This window comes from Bombina bombina, chromosome 8 (assembly GCF_027579735.1).
Source record: "Bombina bombina isolate aBomBom1 chromosome 8, aBomBom1.pri, whole genome shotgun sequence".
Taxonomy (NCBI): Eukaryota; Metazoa; Chordata; class Amphibia; order Anura; family Bombinatoridae; genus Bombina; species Bombina bombina.
The window spans coordinates 311,515,598-311,535,313 of NC_069506.1; the positions used below are offsets into that span (position 1 = coordinate 311,515,598).

General features: G+C 43.6%; 1 protein-coding gene across 1 annotated transcript in view; it reads right to left on the reverse strand.

Annotated features, from left to right (window-relative positions):
• Window positions 1–19,716, reverse strand: part of IGSF9B (immunoglobulin superfamily member 9B) — a 257,520-nt gene that overhangs the window by 4,492 nt on the left and 233,312 nt on the right. Inside the window, exon 19 of the mRNA XM_053691163.1 lies at window positions 1,924–2,030. Within this exon, the coding sequence (XP_053547138.1) occupies window positions 1,924–2,030 (107 nt within the window). The remainder of the gene's footprint in view (window positions 1–1,923; window positions 2,031–19,716) is intronic.

Here is a 19,716-nt window from a genome sequence, read left to right on the forward strand (position 1 = left end):
CCACGGGCCCATCCATCTGGCCCATCAAGACTCACTCTCATTTCATCAGTCCATAAAACCTTAGAAAAATCAGTCTTGAGATATTTCTTGGCCCAGTCTTGACGTTTCAGCTTGTGTGTCTTGTTCAGTGGTGGTCGTCTTTCAGCCTTTCTTACCTTGGCCATGTCTCTGAGTATTGCACACCTTGTGCTTTTGGGCACTCCAGTGATGTTGCAGCTCTGAAATATGGCCAAACTGGTGGCAAGTGGCATCTTGGCAGCTGCACGCTTGACTTTTCTCAGTTCATGGGCAGTTATTTTGCGCCTTGGTTTTTCCACACGCTTCTTGCGACCCTGTTGACTATTTTGAATGAAACGCTTGATTGTTCGATGATCACGCTTCAGAAGCTTTGCAATTTTAAGAGTGCTGCATCCCTCTGCAAGATATCTCACTATTTTTTACTTTTCTGAGCCTGTCAAGTCCTTCTTTTGACCCATTTTGCCAAAGGAAAGGAAGTTGCCTAATAATTATGCACACCTGATATAGGGTGTTGATGTCATTAGACCACACCCCTTCTCATTACAGAGATGCACATCACCTAATATGCTTAATTGGTAGTAGGCTTTCGAGCCTATACAGCTTGGAGTAAGACAACATGCATAAAGAGGATGATGTGGTCAAAATACTCATTTGCCTAATAATTCTGCACTCCCTGTATATATATATATATATATATATATATATATATACACACAATATATATATATATATATATATATATATATATATACAGTATATATATTTTGTATGTATATAGTAACAGACCACGCTTGTTTATGTGTGCCCTGCCAAGGGATCTTTCTAAAATTGCACAGCCTTCTAGGACAGGAACACACTTTACACACTATAGAAATTTTATAGGCCTTTGACCTGTTTATTTCTGGCAGCAAAATTGCACATATAAACAAAACAAAAACAAAATTTAAAATATAAACAAAACATAAACAAAAATCCTTGCTCCTTTGAGCTCTTACTAAACAGGTTGTAGGCTTGTAGCTGACTATTAGGGGGCAGCTGTCCGCTTACCAACAAAATAACAACAGCAGCAACAGAACTTATCAATTTTACCAGTTTTCTCAGTTGCAGTAATACAGGTTCTGCCAACTCCTTGTCTCGCGCCTCACTGAGGTTTTCCCCAGCTTTTTAATGGAACCAAACCAGGTTCAGGTGAGCCTAATCACCTCAATTACTCAGACTCAGTTTAGTGGAAAAACTGAACTGGGTTCTCACGTTCCATGTTAGTAGGATGGAGAATTGGCCCACCGTTCTCTTCTGAATACTCCACCCCAGGGAACCCACAAATAAACAAAGTGCAAATAAATAATTAATAGCTTTCCCTGGGGCTTATATTTTATAGCTCCCTGATAAGGTTTTCTAAATTTAGGGAATCATTTAAGAATCTTTGGCTCACCCAAAAATAACACTTTGGACCAGGGCTTCCCTTAGCACTCACAGGGAGCTAGGTGAGACAAAATTGTGAGCCCCCTCAACCCAGCCCCCTTATTTACCTCCCACTGTATGCCCTCACCCCTGTATGACCCACTCCTGTCACAACATTCTGTGTGTTCTATATAAAGAAAAACTACATATTACCCCTCTTGATACCATAAACTAAAAAAGGGTATACATTACACATTCTCATACCCTCACCCTGACGGCAATGCAGGCCCTCCAAACACAGAGCACAGGACGCCTGCCAAAAGGTTAGGCCTGTTTTGGACAACTTCACGGGGGACGTTTATGCTTCTCACTGCAGGATCATACACAATGCTTGCATCTATCCTTTTTTTATTTAACATTCACTACCATACAATAAATAAATGTCTCTATTTTGAGATTCTACTGCACTTTTCTGAACACATTAACATTAGACCTTATACTCACCAGAGTGCTTCCTTGATTTAGATCTGCCCTTGGTGGATTTTTTGGGCTTGTGAATACGCTGATCTCTCACAACTTCCAACCTCTCAGGTACAGCAGCTATCCCAATCCTGAAGATAAAATAACAAGGGATCAGTATATATTTTACATTAGCACCATGCAGAATTTAGAGGACTGTACCTAGTACATTTGTTAGAACTGCTGTAAGTAAAAACCAATTAAACCAATTAAAACCCAAATAATCATAGTTATAAATTTATAATAGTGAACACAGACCACACTACTCACTATGATAAAGAATATATATATATATATATATATATATATATATATATATATATATATATATATATATATATATATATATATATATATTAAATGCTATTATGCAAGTAGTTTTTTTTAACTTAATGGGACAGTCTAGTGCAAAATAAACTTTCATGATTCAAATAGAGAATGTAATTTTAACAATTTTCCAATTTACTTTTATCACCAATTTCCCTTTGTTCTCTTGGTATTCTTGGTTGAAAGCTAAGTCTAGAAGGTTCATATGCAAATTTCTAAGCCCTTGAAGGTCGCCTCTTCTCCCAGGACATTTTGACAGTTTTTCACCACTAGAGGGTGTTATTTCATTTGTGTCATATAGATAACACTGTGCTCACGCACATGGAGTTCCAGTGAGCCAGCTCTGATTGGCTAAAATGATTGTCTGTCAAAAGAACTGAAATAAGGGGGCAGTTTGCAGAGGCTTAGATACAAGGTAATCACAGAGGTAAAAAGTGTATTTCTATAACAGTGTTGGTTATGTAAAACTAGGGAATGGGTAATAAAGGGGTTATCTATCTTTTTAAACAATAACAATTCTGGTGTAGACTTTCCCTTTAAGCCTAGACACTATACTGTTGCTTCATGAAAACAGTATGAGGACATCAGTTTTTTATAGAAGCCCCTATTTTAGTGATCACTATTATTGCGTCACTAAATAATATCGATTTTCTATACATAATTTCTATGGTCAATCTAAGGAGCTTCTGATTCCACTGATATAACAATGTTCAGTAACTATGAGACCCCAGACCCACAGATGTCAACCCTAATTGCTTAAGCTCACAACCAGTTAAAGGGACATAAAACCCAATTTTTATCATTCATGATTCAGATAGATCATACAATTTTAAACAACTTTCCAATTTACTTCTATTATCAAATTTTATTTGTTCGCTTGTTGTCCTTTATTGAAAAACAGTAAGATAAGTTCAGGAGTGTGCACGTGGCTGCAGCACTATATGGCAGCAGTTTTGCAACAAATGTTATACATTAGCAAGAGCACTAGATGGCAGCACTATTTCCTGTCATGTAGTACTAATGTTATACATTAGTAAGAGCACTAGATGGCAGCACTATTTCCTGCCATGTAGTACTAATGTTATACATTAGCAAGAGCACTAGATGGCAGCACTATTTCCTGTCATGTAGTACTAATGTTATACATTAGCAAGAGCACTAGATGGCAGCACTATTTGCTGCCATGTAGTACTAATGTTATACATTAGCAAGAGCACTAGATGGCAGCACTATATACTGTCATGTAGTACTATTGTTATACATTAGCAAGAGCACTAGATGTCAGCACTATTTCCTGCCATGTAGTACTAATGTTATACATTAGTAAGAGCACTAGAGGGCAGCACTATTTCCTGTCATGTAGTACTAATGTTATACATTAGCAAGAGCACTAGATGGCAGCACTATTTCCTGTCATGTAGTACTAATGTTATATATTAGCAAGAGCACTAGATGGCAGCACTATATACTGTCATGTAGTACTATTGTTATACATTAGCAAGAGCACTAGATGGCAGCACTATTTCCTGTCATGTAGTACTAATGTTATACATTAGCAAGAGCACTAGAGGGCAGCACTATTTCCTGTCATGTAGTACTAATGTTATACATTAGCAAGAGCACTAGATGGCAGCACTATTTCCTGTCATGTAGTACTAATGTTATATATTAGCAAGAGCACTAGATGGCAGCACTATATACTGTCATGTAGTACTATTGTTATACATTAGCAAGAGCACTAGATGGCAGCACTATTTCCTGTCATGTAGTACTAATGTTATACATTAGCAAGAGCACTAGAGGGCAGCACTATTTCCTGTCATGTAGTACTAATGTTATACATTAGCAAGAGCACTAGATGGCAGCACTATTTCCTGTCATGTAGTACTAATGTTATACATTAACAAGAGCACTAGATGGCAGCACTATTTCCTGCCATGTAGTACTAATGTTATACATTAGTAAGAGCACTAGATGGCAGCACTATTTCCTGTCATGTAGTACTAATGTTATACATTAGTAAGAGCACTAGATGGCAGCACTATTTCCTGTCATGTAGTGCTATAGACGTGCAGGCTGAGGGCTCGTTTTCATTGAGCCATAATTAGGTTTGCCTGCACCTGCAAACCGATAAATATGCTGTGGGAAGCAAAATTGTTCACCGACTGCATCCAATGGCCGTTATACCTCAATTTCGGCAACTGGACTCCGGCTGCCGAAAACATTTTTGTGTCCCATACAAAGTATCAGAAGCCGCTAATCTATAAATAATACCAGGTTTCCAATGACAGCGAAAAACGTTAATACACTGTCGGAGGCTGCTGATACATTGAGAAACATTACACCCAGCTGAACTAGGTGTAAAAGATGAAAAAGTAGCTTTTTTAGACCTATTTCCCATTGAAATCTAACCCGCCTCCAAAAAAAAACCCCGACAGGTCAAAACCCCTCTATCCGCCAACCCCCCACATCGTAACTTATAAAAAATGTATTAACCACTTAACCATCAACCCCCACATTGCAACTCACAATAAAAGTTATTAACCTCTAAACTGCCAAACCCCCACAATGCAAAGTACCTATTAAAACTATTAACACTTAAATCGCCTCTCCCCAAAACGCAAAGTACCTATTTAACCTATTAACTCCTAAACCACCATCCCCCCACAACGCAAAGTATTAATCTAATCACTAAGGCCCCTAACCTAACACCCCCTAAGTTAACCCCCATGACATAAAATAAAAAAGCCAAATTTATGCTTACCAGATAAATCCCTTTCTTTCCTGGCAGGGAGAGTCCACTACTTCATTCCTTACTTTTTGAAAATACAACATCTGGCCACCAGGAGGTGGGAAAGACACCCCAGCCAAAGGCTTAAATATCTCTCTCACTTCCCATATCCCCGCAGTCATTCGGCCGAGGGATTGAGGAAAAGTAGGAGAAACATCAGGGTATAAAGGTGTCAGAAGAAAAACAAAAAGGGAGCCGCTCAAACAAAGAATAACCTACGGGCAGGGTTGTGGACTCTCCCTGCCAGGAAAGAAAGGAATTTATCTGGTAAGCATACATTTTGTTTTCTTTCCATAAGGAAGGGAGAGTCCACGACTTAATTCCTTACTGTTGGGAAAACAATACCCAAGCTCCAGAGGACACTGAAGGATTAACGGGAGGGAACAATAAAGAGGCGGACCCTAATATGAGGGGAGCACAGCCTGCAAAACCTTTCTCCCGAAAGCTGCTTCAGCTGAAGCAAACACATCAAACTTGTAAAATTTAGAAAACGTAGGACCAAGTAACTGCCTTACAAATCTGATCCATTGAGTCTTCATTTTTAAAAGCCCAGGAAAAAGCTACTGCTCTAGTGGAATGAGCCGTAATCCTCTCAGGAGGCTATTGTCCCGCCATATCATAAGCTAGGCGGATGACACCCCTCAACCAGAAAGACAAGGAAGACGTAGTGGCCTTCTAACCCCTAGGCTTACCCACATAAATGACAAACAAAGATGAAGATTGTCTGAACTCCTTAGTAGCCTGAAGGTAGAACTTCAAGGCACGAACCACATCTAGATTGTGAAGCAAACGCTCCTTCACGAAGAAGGATTGGGACACAAGGAAGGAACAACAATCTCTTGATTAATGTTGCGATCTGACACAACTTTAGGAAAGAAACCTAACTTGGTACGTAAAACTGCCTTATCGGCATGAAAAACAAGGTAAGGGGGGGTCACATTGCAAGGCAGAAATCTCGGAGACTCTGCGAGAAGAGGCAATAACCAATAGAAACAAAACCTTCCAAGATAACAGTTTAATGTCAACATTATGCATGGGCTTTAACGGAGCCTGCTGCAACACACAAAGAACAAGATTGAGACTCCATGGTGGAGCCATCTTTATAAACACAGATCTGATCCTAGTTAGGGCCTTAACGAAGGACTGCACATCCGGAAGATCAGCTAATCTATTGTGCAGCAACACCGACAGGGCCGATATCTGTCCCTTCAGGAACTAGGAGGTAGACCCTTCTCCAGTCCATCCTGCAGAAAAGATAAAATTCTGGCAACTTTAACCTTATGCCAAGAAAAACAACGCTCCTCACACAATTGCAGGTAAGTCTGACACACCTTATGGTAGATGCGTCGAGTAACTGGCTTATGGGCTTGAATCAAAGTGTTGATGACACTCTCAGAGAAACCTCTCCTGGCTAAGACTAAGCGTTCAATCTCCATGCAGTCAGCCACAGAGAATCTAGATTTTGATGAAGGAAAGGACCCTGTATCAGCAGATCCCTGCGACAAGGCAACCTCCACGGAGGGGATGAGGACATCCCGACCAGATCTGTGAACCAATCCTTTGCGGCCAGGATGGAGCAATTAGAATCACTGATGCTTGCTCTTGTTTGATGTGGGCCACCACACAAGGGAGAATAGGTAATGGAGGAAATAGATATATGAGTCTGACACCTAATGGAACTGCTAGGGCATCTATCAGAACAGCTTGAGGATTCCTCAATCTCGACCCTTACTTGGGTAGTTTGGCATTGAGATGGGAGGCCATGAGGTCTGTCTCCGGCATCCCCCATCTGCTGCATATCTCTGCAAAGACCTCGGGGTGGAGAGACCATTCTACCGGTTGAAAGGATTGCCTGCTAAAGAAGTCTACTTCCCAGTTGTCCACACTCGGAATGTGGATCACTGACCGTGTACAGTTGTGGGCCTCCGCCAATTCTAGGATTTGAGATACTTCTCCAATCGCTAAGTAACTTCTCGTTCCTCCCTGACGGTTGATGTAGGCTACCGAAGTTATATTGTCTGATTGGAATCTGATAAACTGAGACAAACCCAGGAGGAGCCAAGCTTTCAAAGCATTGAAGATTGCCCAGAGTTCAAAGATATTGATCAGAAGTGTGGACTCCTCCTGAGTCCATAGCCCCTGTTCCTTCCTGGCACCCCAAACGGCTCCCCCGCTGGATAGACTGGCGTCCGTAGTCACAATCTCCTAGGACGGTCTCAAAAGGCATGTGCCTTGGGACAGGTGATTTTGACAGAACCACCAAGAGAGCGAGTCTCTCAACAGGCTGTGCAGAACTATCTATGTTGTGACAGATCGGAATGGTCGCTGTTTCATTGTCTCAACATGCATAGCTGTAAAGGTCTGAGATGGAATCTGGTAAAGGGAATGAGGTCCATACAAGACAGCATGAGTCCAATCACCTCCATACACTGGGCCACTGAAGGTCTCAAGGAGGCCTGGAGGGCAAGACATGCTGTTGTTAGCTTGCAACATCTCTTATCTGTTGAAAGATCCTCATGGACACCGAGTCTATAGCTGAGCCCAGGAAATTCACTCTGGTATCTGGAGTAAAAGAACTCTTTTCCAAGTTTATCTTCCATCTATGTGACCGAAAAGGACTTAGAAGAAATTCTGATTGATCCCTTGCTAGACAAAAACTGGAAGTGTTGATCCAGAAAGGCTAACCTCAGAAACTGGAAATGATCTCTGTGGATTGGAACGTGAAGGTATGCATCCTTCAGATCTATGGTAGTCATAAACTGTCCTTCTTGAACCAGGGGAAGGATTGATCTTATAGTCTTCATATTGAAGGAGGGGACACTTAGAAATTTGTTTAGGCACTTTAAATCCAGAATTGGAGAGAAAGTTCCCTCCTTTTTGGGAACAACAAAGAGGTTTGAATAGAACCCCAGACCTCTTTATGGTAGGAATCTGCCCCTGGGTGGATGAAATTTGAATCCTATCCGGTATCCCCTAGATACGACCTACAGAAACAAAGGATACTGAACAGCCTGAAAATAAGCATCTGAGAAAAGCAACAATCTGCCCCCTAGTTGATCTGATCTCTCCTTAATATCCTCAAGGGGAGATTCCACCTTGATAAGTTCTGACAGGGAGTCGCACCAATAGGTGGCGGCCCCGGCCACCGCTACCCCCGGTTGAAATAAAAATCCTGCGTGCTGGAACATTCTCCTTAGAAAAATTTCCAACTTCTTATCCATAGTTTCTCTAAAAGGAATAGCAATGTTCTACCCAGGACCTATTTAGGGCTAGATTACGCTCGCTTGTTAATTTAGCTAGACGGAGGCTTTTTCCGTGTGTCAGGTTGCACTCGTATTACAAGTTGAAAGACAAAACTTTGCATATGAAAACCCAACATGTGCAAAGAGTTGAACTTCAATGGAGTGAAAAAAAAATTAACACCCATATTTGCACACTAACCCTATTGCAATTATTCAAGTACGCTAAACCCGATATGAATTATGAATATTTCACATTACATTTTTCTTCACATAGAAGAATATGTTCTATTTATTCTTTTATATATATATATATATATATATATATATATATATATATATATATATATATATATATATATATATATATATATATAATATCTCAGTCCATTAAACAGAATAACCCTGCAGCTGGACATCTGCCTGGGTGCAAAAATGGCAATAATAGATCACAAAAATGTGTTAATGACTGAGAGTTATCACAGGTGTGTAAGATTATGTTGTAGTTCACTTATGTATTTAAGTTGGGTTGTTATCACTGTTTTGTATGCTGATGAAGGGGAGGTTGTCCCCGAAAAAGTTTCATTAAACTGAAGCCTTTGTTGACACAAAGTCCTGAGAGTGCATCTTTTTTTGAGATCTATATATATAAATTTATATATATATAAATATATAATTATATATATATAATTATATATAGGTATTGAGATATATATATATATATATATATATATATATATATATATATATATATATATATATATATATATATACTTAAAAATACTAAGAGCATTAGAATGTGAAATATTTACAGTAAATACACAGTTAAACACTTTATTAAATTAATATTGTTCACATACACTATATATATATATATATATATATATATATATATATATATATATATATATATATATATATATATATATATATATATATATATATATATGTATATACAGTAGTATGCAAACGTTTAGTCCCCCACTGACAATTTCCATGATTTTCATTCATAAATAATTGGGTGTTTGGATCAGCAATTTCATTTTGATCTATCAAATAACTGAAGGACACAGTAATATTTCAGTAGTGAAATGAGGTTTATTGGATTAACAGAAAATGTGCAATATGCATCAAAATGAAAATAGACAGGTGCATAGATTGGGCACCCTTGTAATTTTGTTGATTTGAATACCTGTAACTACCTAGTACTGATTAATTGGAACACACAATTGGTTTGGTGAGCCCATTAAGCCCTGAACTTCATAGACAGGTGCAGCCAATCATAAGAAAAAGGTATTTAAGGTGGCCAATAGCAAGTTGTTGTTCTCTTTGACTCTCCTCTGAAGAGTGGCAACATGGGGGCCTCAAAACAACTCTCAAATGACCTGAAAACAAAGATTGTTCAACATTATGGTTTAGGGGAAGGCTACAAAACACTATCACAGAGATTTAAGCTGTCAGTGTCCACTGTGAGGAACATAGTGAGGAAATGGAAGACCACATGCATAGTTCTTGTTAAGGCCAGAAGTGGCAGGCCAAGTAAAATATCGGAGAGGCAAAGGCAAAGAATGGTGAGAATGGTCAAAAACAGCCCACAGACCACCTCCAAAGACCTACAACATCATCTTGCTGCAGATGGTGTCACTGTGCATCGTTCAACAATTCAGCGCACTTTGCACAAGGATAAGCTGTATGGGAGAGTGATGCAGAAGAAGCCTTTTCTGCACACATGCCACAAATAGAGTCACTTGAGGTATGCAAATGCACATTTGGACAAGCCACCTTCATTTTGGAAGAAGGTGCTGTGGACTGATGAAACAAAGATTGAATTATTTGGTCATAACAAGGGGCATTATGCATGGCGGCAAAAAACACAGCATTCCAAAACAAACACTTGCTACCCACAGTCAAATTTGGTGGATGTTCAATCATGCTGTGGGGCTGTGTGGCCAGTGCCTGTACTTGAAATCATGTTAAAGTTGAGGGTCACATGGATTTCACTCAATGTCAGCAGATACATGAGAATAATGTTGAGGAATCAGTCACAAAGTTGAAGTTACTCCGGGGCTGGATATTTCAACAAGACAACGACCCAAAACACTGCTCAAAATCTACTCTGGCATTTATGCAGAGGAACAAGTACAATGTTCTGGAATGGCCATCCCAGTCCCCAGACCTGAATATCATTGAAAATCTGTGGGGTGATTTGAAGCGGGCTGAACTGGAGATGTTTTGCAAGGAGGAATGGTCCAAAATACCTTCATCCAGAATCCAGACACTCATTACAGGCTGTAGGAAGCGTCTAGAGGCTGTTATTTCTGCTAAAGGAGGCTCTACTAAATATTGATGCAATATTTCTGTTGGGGTGCCCACATTTATGCACCTGTCTAATTTCGTTTTGATGCATATTGCACATTTTCTGTTAATCCAATAAACCTCATTTCACTACTGAAATATTACTGTGTCTTTCAGTTATTTGATAGATCAAAATGAAATTGCTGATCCAAACACCCAATTATTTATCAATGAAAATCATGGAAATTGTCAGGGGTGGCTAAACCTTTGCATACGACTGTATGTCTGTAAATACATATATATACATGTAAATACATATGTACACTCATATAAACATATATGTACATACATATTTATACATGTGTATGTATCTGTTACAAACTGCTATTTGTAACTGGCCCTTTAAATGGAAAATTGCCCTGCTTCCCTGGATTTTGGAGAAGCCTATTTGCCAGCCTCCTTCCTCATGACTATGGCCCCTGTAAGATTGTGCCCCTGAAAACATATTAACTTTTATTGGGTGTGTATGGCCCTTTAAGAACCGTCTGGGGACATATTGTGAACATATTGCCCATTTAAGACTATGCCCCCAGACCTGTAAAATAACTTGTCCCTGGCTTTCTACCACTTGGTTCAGTAAATAGGGCTTACTGAACCAAGTACCACACAGGCAGAGTGTTCCACAGAAAGGGAGCACTGTTACAAAAGCATTCGTTTTCATTGTGTGCCATTAAGTGCTATGTGACAGACCCTTCGGTCAGAACTAAAGAGTTAAATTTTGTTCAGCATTCTAAATACAAGTTTGCTGGGATCAGCTCTAATTAAGTTTAGGGATAAACATTCCATTGTCTAATCAGACTGCTAGTGATAAGGTGGACTGCATTGTTTTATTGTGTGTAACTTGTTATCTGCTGAAGTAATGTTGTGGCCTGTCAAAGGGAGTTGTCTCTCTATCTAAATGTATCAAATGTGTGATTGGGGATTTTATGCCTCCCCCTGAGAGTGTCCTTTTTGCATGTAACCTCAATAAAAAGCAGGCTGTGTGTTCCAGCACATCAGACCTATTCTGACCCTCAAACTTGCAGCTTTGACTCATGTTTGTAGGGGACAGCCATAATAACTACAGGGATTGCTATGCTCTATATACTCCCTTAGCTACTGAGCTCCTGTAAGAGCTCTTGTTCCTGATCCTGCTTCACGCTACAGAAGGAAGAGGTTCACCTACTGGAGCCTGGTCGTAGGTCCAGGGCGCAGAGCAGACGGCAAGATACCAGCCCAGCAGCGGTGGTTCGTAGAGTCTGCATTACTTATGGTGGCTACGCAGTAGTTATAGTGTCTACGGTGCTGCTGCTCCTTTGGGGAGCGCTAGGAGCATCCTTTTCTACGGTCCAACTTCCAGCCAGCCTGGAGGCAACCGTAACATTTGGCGGCAGCGGTGGGATGGCGTCCTAGCGCAAGGAGCAGCACCCCAACAGCACTGGTATCGTAGGAGAGTTATTGAGGGCAACGCTAGCCACTGCGCAGCGTCCCTACCTACAGCAGCATGGAGCTGACAAGATACTGGTCAGAACCCTGTGAAGAGCACCTCAACTGGATCCGTCGCTATGAGGGTGCGGATTTCGTTCCAGAGGTAAAGAGGCGGGTAGTCCGATATGGTCCAGACCCTGCGCAGGAGGTAGTCAGTCGCATCATCCGGGAATTGGATATGGAGAACAAAGCGGCACGAGCCTTTGAGCGCCAACTGTGGAGTTTGAGGGTATGGACACCTGGTCTCCAGAGAGAAAGTGAGTTACAGGGAGAGGAGAGCAGCGACCTCCCTCCGCAGCGGCAGTATACCCTGCAGAGGGAAGAGACAGCCGGTCTCCTTCCCCAACCCCAACCAGAGATACCAGAGGCAGCATGCCTCATAGACATAGGACCCCCAGCAGGCAGGTGGAGATGGGACCGCAGTCTCTCTACCGGCCCTACAGGGATGCTGGGCAGGCGGCCCAGATCCCCAGCGACAGACCCAGCTACAGGGAGGGGAGAGCATCGACCTCCCTCCCCAGCCGGAGTGTGCCTTCCAGGGAGAGGAGACAACCGGTCTCTCTCCCCAGCCGCAGCATGTTCCACAGGAAGCGGAGAGCATCGACCTCCCTTCCCAACGGCCACCGGAGTATCAGGAGGAGGAGGTAAGCCAATCTCCCCCTCCCCAGCTAACTCCTAACTTGGGCCCAGGGTTAACAGTGGAGATGTTAACCCCCACTGACCCCCACGTTCCCTTTGCCACCGGGCAGGACTATGCCCCAATTCCCCCAGCAGAAGAGCTGGCATCAGGACAGAGCGCTGCTGGCCTCTGCCCTACAGACCCCCTTGTTACAGGACTGGCCTGCAAACCCCTCACCCCAGCAGAAGCGCTGGCACCAGGGCAGAGTGCCGCTGGCCTCTGCCCCCCAAGTACCACCAGCTATTTGCCCAGCTGCGCCAGGAAGGCTGAGGATGCTACACTTTCATCCTACAACCTGGAACCTACAGGCCAGTACTACTTATTGTGGGGGGGGCTACTTTGCTGCTAATGTTTATTTGTGGGTGGGTTGCGAGACTAACTTAGGCACTGACCGACAGAAGGTCAGGTGCCTGGTTAGTCTCCCTCCAAAAGGGGAGATATGTTACAAACTGCTATTTGTAACTGGCCCTTTAAATGGAAAATTGCCCTGCTTCCCTGGATTTTGGAGAAGCCTATTTGCCAGCCTCCTTCCTCATTACTATGGCCCCTGGAAGATTGTGCCCCTGAAAACATATTAACTTTTATTGGGTGTGTATGGCCCTTTAAGAACCGTCTGGGGACATATTGTGACTTTGGTGAACAATGCCCCTTTAAGACTATGCCCCCAGACCTGTAAAATAACTTGTCCCTGGCTTTCTCCCACTTGGTTCAGTAAATAGGGCTTACTGAACCAAGTACCACACAGGCAGAGTGTTCCACAGAAAGGGAGCACTGTTACAAAAGCATTCGTTTTCATTGTGTGCCATTAAGTGCTATGTGACAGACCCTTCGGTCAGCACTAAAGAGTTAAATTTTGTTCAGCATTCTAAATACAAGTTTGCTGGGATCAGCTCTAATTAAGTTTCGGGATAAACATTCCATTGTCTAATCAGACGGCTAGTGATAAGGTGGACTGCAGCGGTGGTTCGTAGAGTCTGCATTACTTATGGTGGCTACGCAGTAGTTATAGTGTCTACAGTGCTGCTGCTCCTTTGGGGAGTGCTAGGAGCATCCTTTTCTACGGTCCAACTTCCAGCCAGCCTGGAGGCAACCGTAACAGTATCTCTATGTTAAAGCCCTTTGCAGGCCATTTATCAATGTTAATGTGAGTGTAACTGTATTGTTAAATTTATTTTTGATGTGTTTTGTGCAACTTTTTTGTCTCGCGTAACAGCTAACCAGTGCTCTGAAGACAGGCTAACCGTATGTAACGTTTGTGGGATACTCCTTTATTAGACCAAACTCGGCCAGTAGTCTTGTTATCCCAGCGTCGAGCTAGAATGATAGGGAATATCCCAGAGCAGAGAAAGTTAGTGAGATGAGGAAGGCGGCACTCACCACAGGCAGGACAGTCCCCAGCGGCAATGGCAGAGCAGTCCAAGGATGAACCACTAGAATGGTCAGGCAGGCAGGGTTTGGTACCAGTAAAGCAGTCCAAGGGCACACCACTAGAATGGTCAGGCAGGCAGGGTTGGCAACAGTAAAGCAGTCCAAGAGCACACCACTAGAATGGTAAGGCAGGCAGGGTTTGGCAACAGTAAAGCAGTCCAAGGGCACACCACTAGAATGGTCAGGCAGACAGGGTTCGGCAACAGTAATACAATCCAGCAATTAAAGGGGTAAAGCAGGTAGAGTAGTCAGGCAAGCAGGTTCAGCAATAGTAATTCAATACAGCAGTTAAGGGTTAAAGCAGGTAGAGTAGTCAGGCATGCAGGTTCAGCAACGGTATTTCAATCCAGCAGTTAAGGGGTAAAGCAGGTAGAGTAGTCAGACAGGCAGGTTCAGTAACGGTAATAAGGCCCATAGATAGAACGATCTGTCACACCCAGAAGCACACAAAGTAACACCTATACTTGGGCAGTGACAGATCGTTTGTAACAATTTTAAATAGGTGCAGGATTCGCGCCACAGAGGTCTGTCCGGCATCAGGAGCGTGCGGCGGTGACGTCAGAGCTGCACGCATCTGGACCCGACACTGCCCCTGGCAAGGAGCAGGGAAGGAGGCGCTGCGCCCCTAGCAACGGCTAGAGCGGCGTGGCGTGACACCTAAAACATGTTAAGTTTGACTGTACTCAAGTGAACGTGTTTACTTTCAACTCATAATACGTTTGCTATTTCCATCGCGCACAAAGAGCCGAGAGATACGCTATAAGACTCACGCACTACAGAGTGGTGAGTCCAGTGATGTGACGGTCTGCAGCAGGGACCCCAGTGGACTGAGCTGAAAGAGGGAAGAAACGAAGTTGATACCCTGCTGCGGCTTGAAATGGAGAACATTGAAGAGAAGAGTGTCAATGAGTGTTTCTTGCCAGCTCAGCTAGGGGTAGCAACTTAGACCAGTTGGTATGGCGAGCGTTGACAAAGGCTTTAAGGTAGGCTTCAAGATCCTGGTTTGCTCTCTCAGTTAGTCCATTGGTCTGAGGATGGTAGCCAGAAGAGAAGGAAACAGTGGTTCCAATCAACTTAAAAAAGGCTCTCCAAAAGGCAGAGATGAACTGTGGACCTCTGTCGGAAACAATATTCACAGGAATGCCATGAAGTCGTACCACATGCAAGAGAAAAAGGGACGATAGTTCTTGAGCAGAAGGCAGTTTGGTTAGGGGTACGAAGTGAGCCAGTCTGGAAAAGCGGTCCACCACAACCCAGATAACTGTATGGTGGTCAGAAGAAGGATGGTCCATAATGAAGTCCATTGTTATGTGTGTCCATGGTTGTTTGGGAATCGGCAATGGTTGGAGCAAGCCAGGAAGCAAAGATTGGGGAGTCTTGTTGGCAGCACAAATTGTGCAGGCTTTCACATAATCCTGAGCGTCAGACTTCATAGTAGGCCACCAAACATGTTGGGAAAGACACTTGAAAGTCCTAGTCGAACCAGGATGTCCTAAGAGTTTGCTATCAAAAGCCCAGTCAAGCACAGGGATACGTAGGTTCAGGGGTACAAAAAAGATATAGGAGGCCATGGGGACTCCAGGAGGTTTACCAGACTGAACACATTGCAATCTTTCCAGAAGGGTGGTATTGAGTTGAGCAATGACACAGGAGGGGGGGTATGATGTGTACATTAGGAGCTTCTGAGGAATCACTTGAGTGAGGGAAATGACCGGAAAGGGCGTCCTCCTTCTTGTTCTTGGTCCCAGGAAGATGAGAGACCACAAAGTTAAATGGGAAAAGAACAAGGCCCACCTGGCCTGTCAAGGATTGAGTCGATGAGCAGTCTCTAGGTAAATCAGGTTCTTGTGGTTGGTGATTATCTGAATAGGATTGGTGGTGCCCTCTAACCAATGATGCCATTCAGTCAAGGCCATCCTTAATGGCTAAGAGTTCATGATTACCCACATCGTAGTTCCTCTCAGCAGGAGTAAAGCGTTTAGAGAAAAAGGCTACAGGGTGTGACTTGGAAGTCAAAGGGTCCCTTTGGGTAAGAATTGCTCCAGCCCCTATCTTGGAGGCATCAACCTCTAAAGTGAATTGTAGGTCAGGATCAGGATGGCGAAGCACAGGAGCTGAACAGAAAGCCTTTTTCAGACAAGAGAAGGCATTTATGGCCTCAGGAGACCAATGTTTACAGTCTTTTTTCCGTTTTGTCAATTCAGTGAGAGGAGTGACTGTTTGTGAAAAGTTCTTTATAAACTTGAAATAATAATTGGAGAATCCCAAGAACCTCTGCAATTCCTTTAAAGAGGTAGGTTGAGGCCATTCTAGTACTGCGGCGAGTTTAGCAGGATCCATGTCAAAACCCTCCTTCGAGATGACATAACCAAGGAATTGGATCTGAACTTGATCAAACTCACACTTTTCTAGCTTGGCTACCAAAGAATTGTCTCTGAGAAGAAGAAGCACCTGTCTCACGTGCCTATGATGTTCCTCTAAAGTGGAAGAGAAAACAAGGATATCATCCAGATAAACGATGACAGTGCGGTTGAGGCGGTCACGGAAGACATTGTGACAAATGCCTGAAAGACTGCAGGGGTGTTACACAGCCCAAAGGGCATTACAAGGCATTTGTAATGCCCAGATCTTGTGTTAAAGGCGGTCTTCCATTCGTGTCCTGGAAAGATGCGAATCAGATTGTATGCCCCACAAAAGTCCAATTTGGTAAAAAGCGAGCATCCTGGAGTGAGTCATACAATTCGGTGATCAATGGTATAGGATAGCGATTCTTGATAGTTATGTTGTTCAAGGCCCTGTAGTCAATGCAGGGTTTGAGCCCACCATCCTTCTTACTGACAAAAAAAGAAGCCAGCCCCAGCAGGAGTGGAGGAAGGGAGAATGTAGCTAGGTTCTCTTGGATGTACTCCTCCATGGATTTGGTTTCAGCCTTGGAGAGTGGATAAATCCTCCCTTTAGGAAGTGGAGCTCCGGGAAAGAGGTCGATCCTGCAGTCATAAGGACGGTGGGGTGGCAGCATGTCGGCTGCTTTTTTCTTAAACACATCCGCAAAGTCTGTGTATACTGACGGTTTGAAGGAGTCTGTATACTGACTATGGGAATGCGGGGCAGAGGAATAACTTTAGCAAGGCAGGAGTGGAAACAGGAGGTACACCAGGAGGCCAGTTGTCCTTCAGCTCAGTCGAACTATGGATTGTGTACCCGAAGCCAAGGAAGACCAAGGATGACAGGCTGTGCTGGGGAATGAATGACCTCAAATTGCAGCTGTTAAGTGTGGAGGACTCCCACAGTCAGGGTCAGGGGTGCTGACTCAAAATGGATCACGCCCGGATCAAGGGGGATGCCATCCAGGGTAGTTATTTTGAGACAGTGTCTTTTCTGCAGAAGAGGCAAACAAGCTTGAATCATGAAATGGTGATCCAGGAAGTTTTCAGCTGCCCCTGAATCAATGAAGGCTTGAGTGTGGACAGTATTCTGAAGGAAGGTAAGGGTAACAGGTCCCAGGATCTGAGAGGAGTGAGGGGATTTAGTTGAGATCATGCTTAGAGGTACCCCAGTGTTATCCCCTAAGCATTGGCTTTTCCCGGCCGAATGTTACAGTCCTTTAGTTGGTGGGTGTTAGATCCACAATAAAAACATAGTCTTAGTCTCCTTCTTCTCTGCCTTTCAGACTCTGAAGGTTTGAAGGAGGAGAGAGGAGTTTCTCTACTGATGTAACTGGAGCTGCTGAAGGGGTAGCGGATGCTGCCGAAACTTGGCGAATAGGAGGACGGGAGGGAAGGACCCTCCTTGTTCTGTCTCTCTCGGCTTGTCTTTCCTGAAAGTGAGAGTCCAGATTGATACAAAGCGTTATAAAGTCATCCAAAGAAGAAGGAATATCACGATAAGTGAGTTCATCTTTGATGCGTTCATGGAGACCCCTCCTAAAGGCTGCCTTGAGAGCACTGCCATCCCAAGTGGTTTCAAGTGCCAAGGCGCTGAACTCGATGGCAAATTGTGCCACAGTTTTATTGCCCTGGCGGAGATCCAGGAAAGAATATTCCGCAACAGAGGTACAGTCAGAAGTCCTAAACACAGAAGATAAAGCAGAAATTAACTAATCAGCATCATGCAGGAGTGTAGCATTCTGTTCCAAAAGGGGAGAAACCCAGGCTAGGGCCTTGTCCTTTAGCAAGGAAATGATAAAGGTGACCCTTGACTGATGAGACTGAAAGGTGTGAGGATCATTGTGGAAGTGCAGCCTGCATTGGTTTAGAAAGCCCCTGCAATCAGTAGTACCTTCATACTTGTCAGGCAAGGGTATCCGGGGTATACTTCCATAAGCAGAGGAAGAAGTCACAGTACTAGGAGGAGGGGCTGGTGGTGTAGCAATAGGAGTGGCATCCCTTGCTGCAACTAGTAAGGAGAGTTGAGCGGTAATAGCCTCTAGCTTGCAATCCATATTCTACAACTGTGTGGTATGGGTTCCCAACATCTGTCCCTGAAGATAAACAGCTCGTGCCACCTCATCTGGCTGCATGGCCCAAGTATAATGTAACACTCATGGGATACTCCTCTATCAGACCAAACTCGGCCAGTAGTCTTGTTATCCCAGCGTTGAGCCGAAATGATAAGGAATATCCCAGAGCAGAGAAAGTTAGAGACATGAGGAAGGCGGCACTCACCACATGCAGGACATTCCCCAGTGGCAACGGCAGAGCAATCCAAGGATGAACCACTAGAATGGTCAGGCAGATAGGGTTTGGCACCAGTAAAGCAGTCTAAAGGCACACCACTAGAATGGTCAGGCAGGCAGGGTTGGCAACAGTAAAGCAGTCCAAGGGCACACCACTAGAATGGTCAGGCAGGCAGGGTTTGGCAACAGTAAAGGAGTCCAAGGGCACACCACTAGAATGGTCAGGCAGGCAGGGTTCGGCAACAGTAATACAAACCAGCAATTAAAGGGGTAAAGCAGGTAGAGTAGTCAGGCAGGCAGGTTCAGCAATAGTAATTCAATCCAGCAGTTAAGGGTTAAAGCAGGTAGAGTAGTCAGGCAGGTTCATCAATGGTATTTCAATCCAGCAGTTAAGGGGTAAAGCAGGTAAAGTAGTCAGACAGGCAGGTTCAGTAATGGTAAGGCACATAGATAGAACGATCTTTAACACCCAGGACAACACAAAGTAACACCTATACTTGGGCAGTGACAGATCGTTTGCAACAATTTTAAATAGGTGCAGGATTCACGCCACAGAGGTCTGACCGGCATCAGGAGCGTGCGGCGATGATGTCAGCACTGCACGCATCCGGACCGACACTGCTCCTGGCAACGAGCAGGGAAGAAGACGCTGCGCCCCTAGCAACGGCTAGAGCGGCGCAGCGTGACACCTGACACAAGTTAAGTTTGACTGCGCTCAAGTGAACGTGTTTACTTTCAACTCATAATACGTTTGCTATTTCCGTCGCGCACAAAGAGCCGAGAGATACCCTATAACACTCACGCACTACAGTTAGCG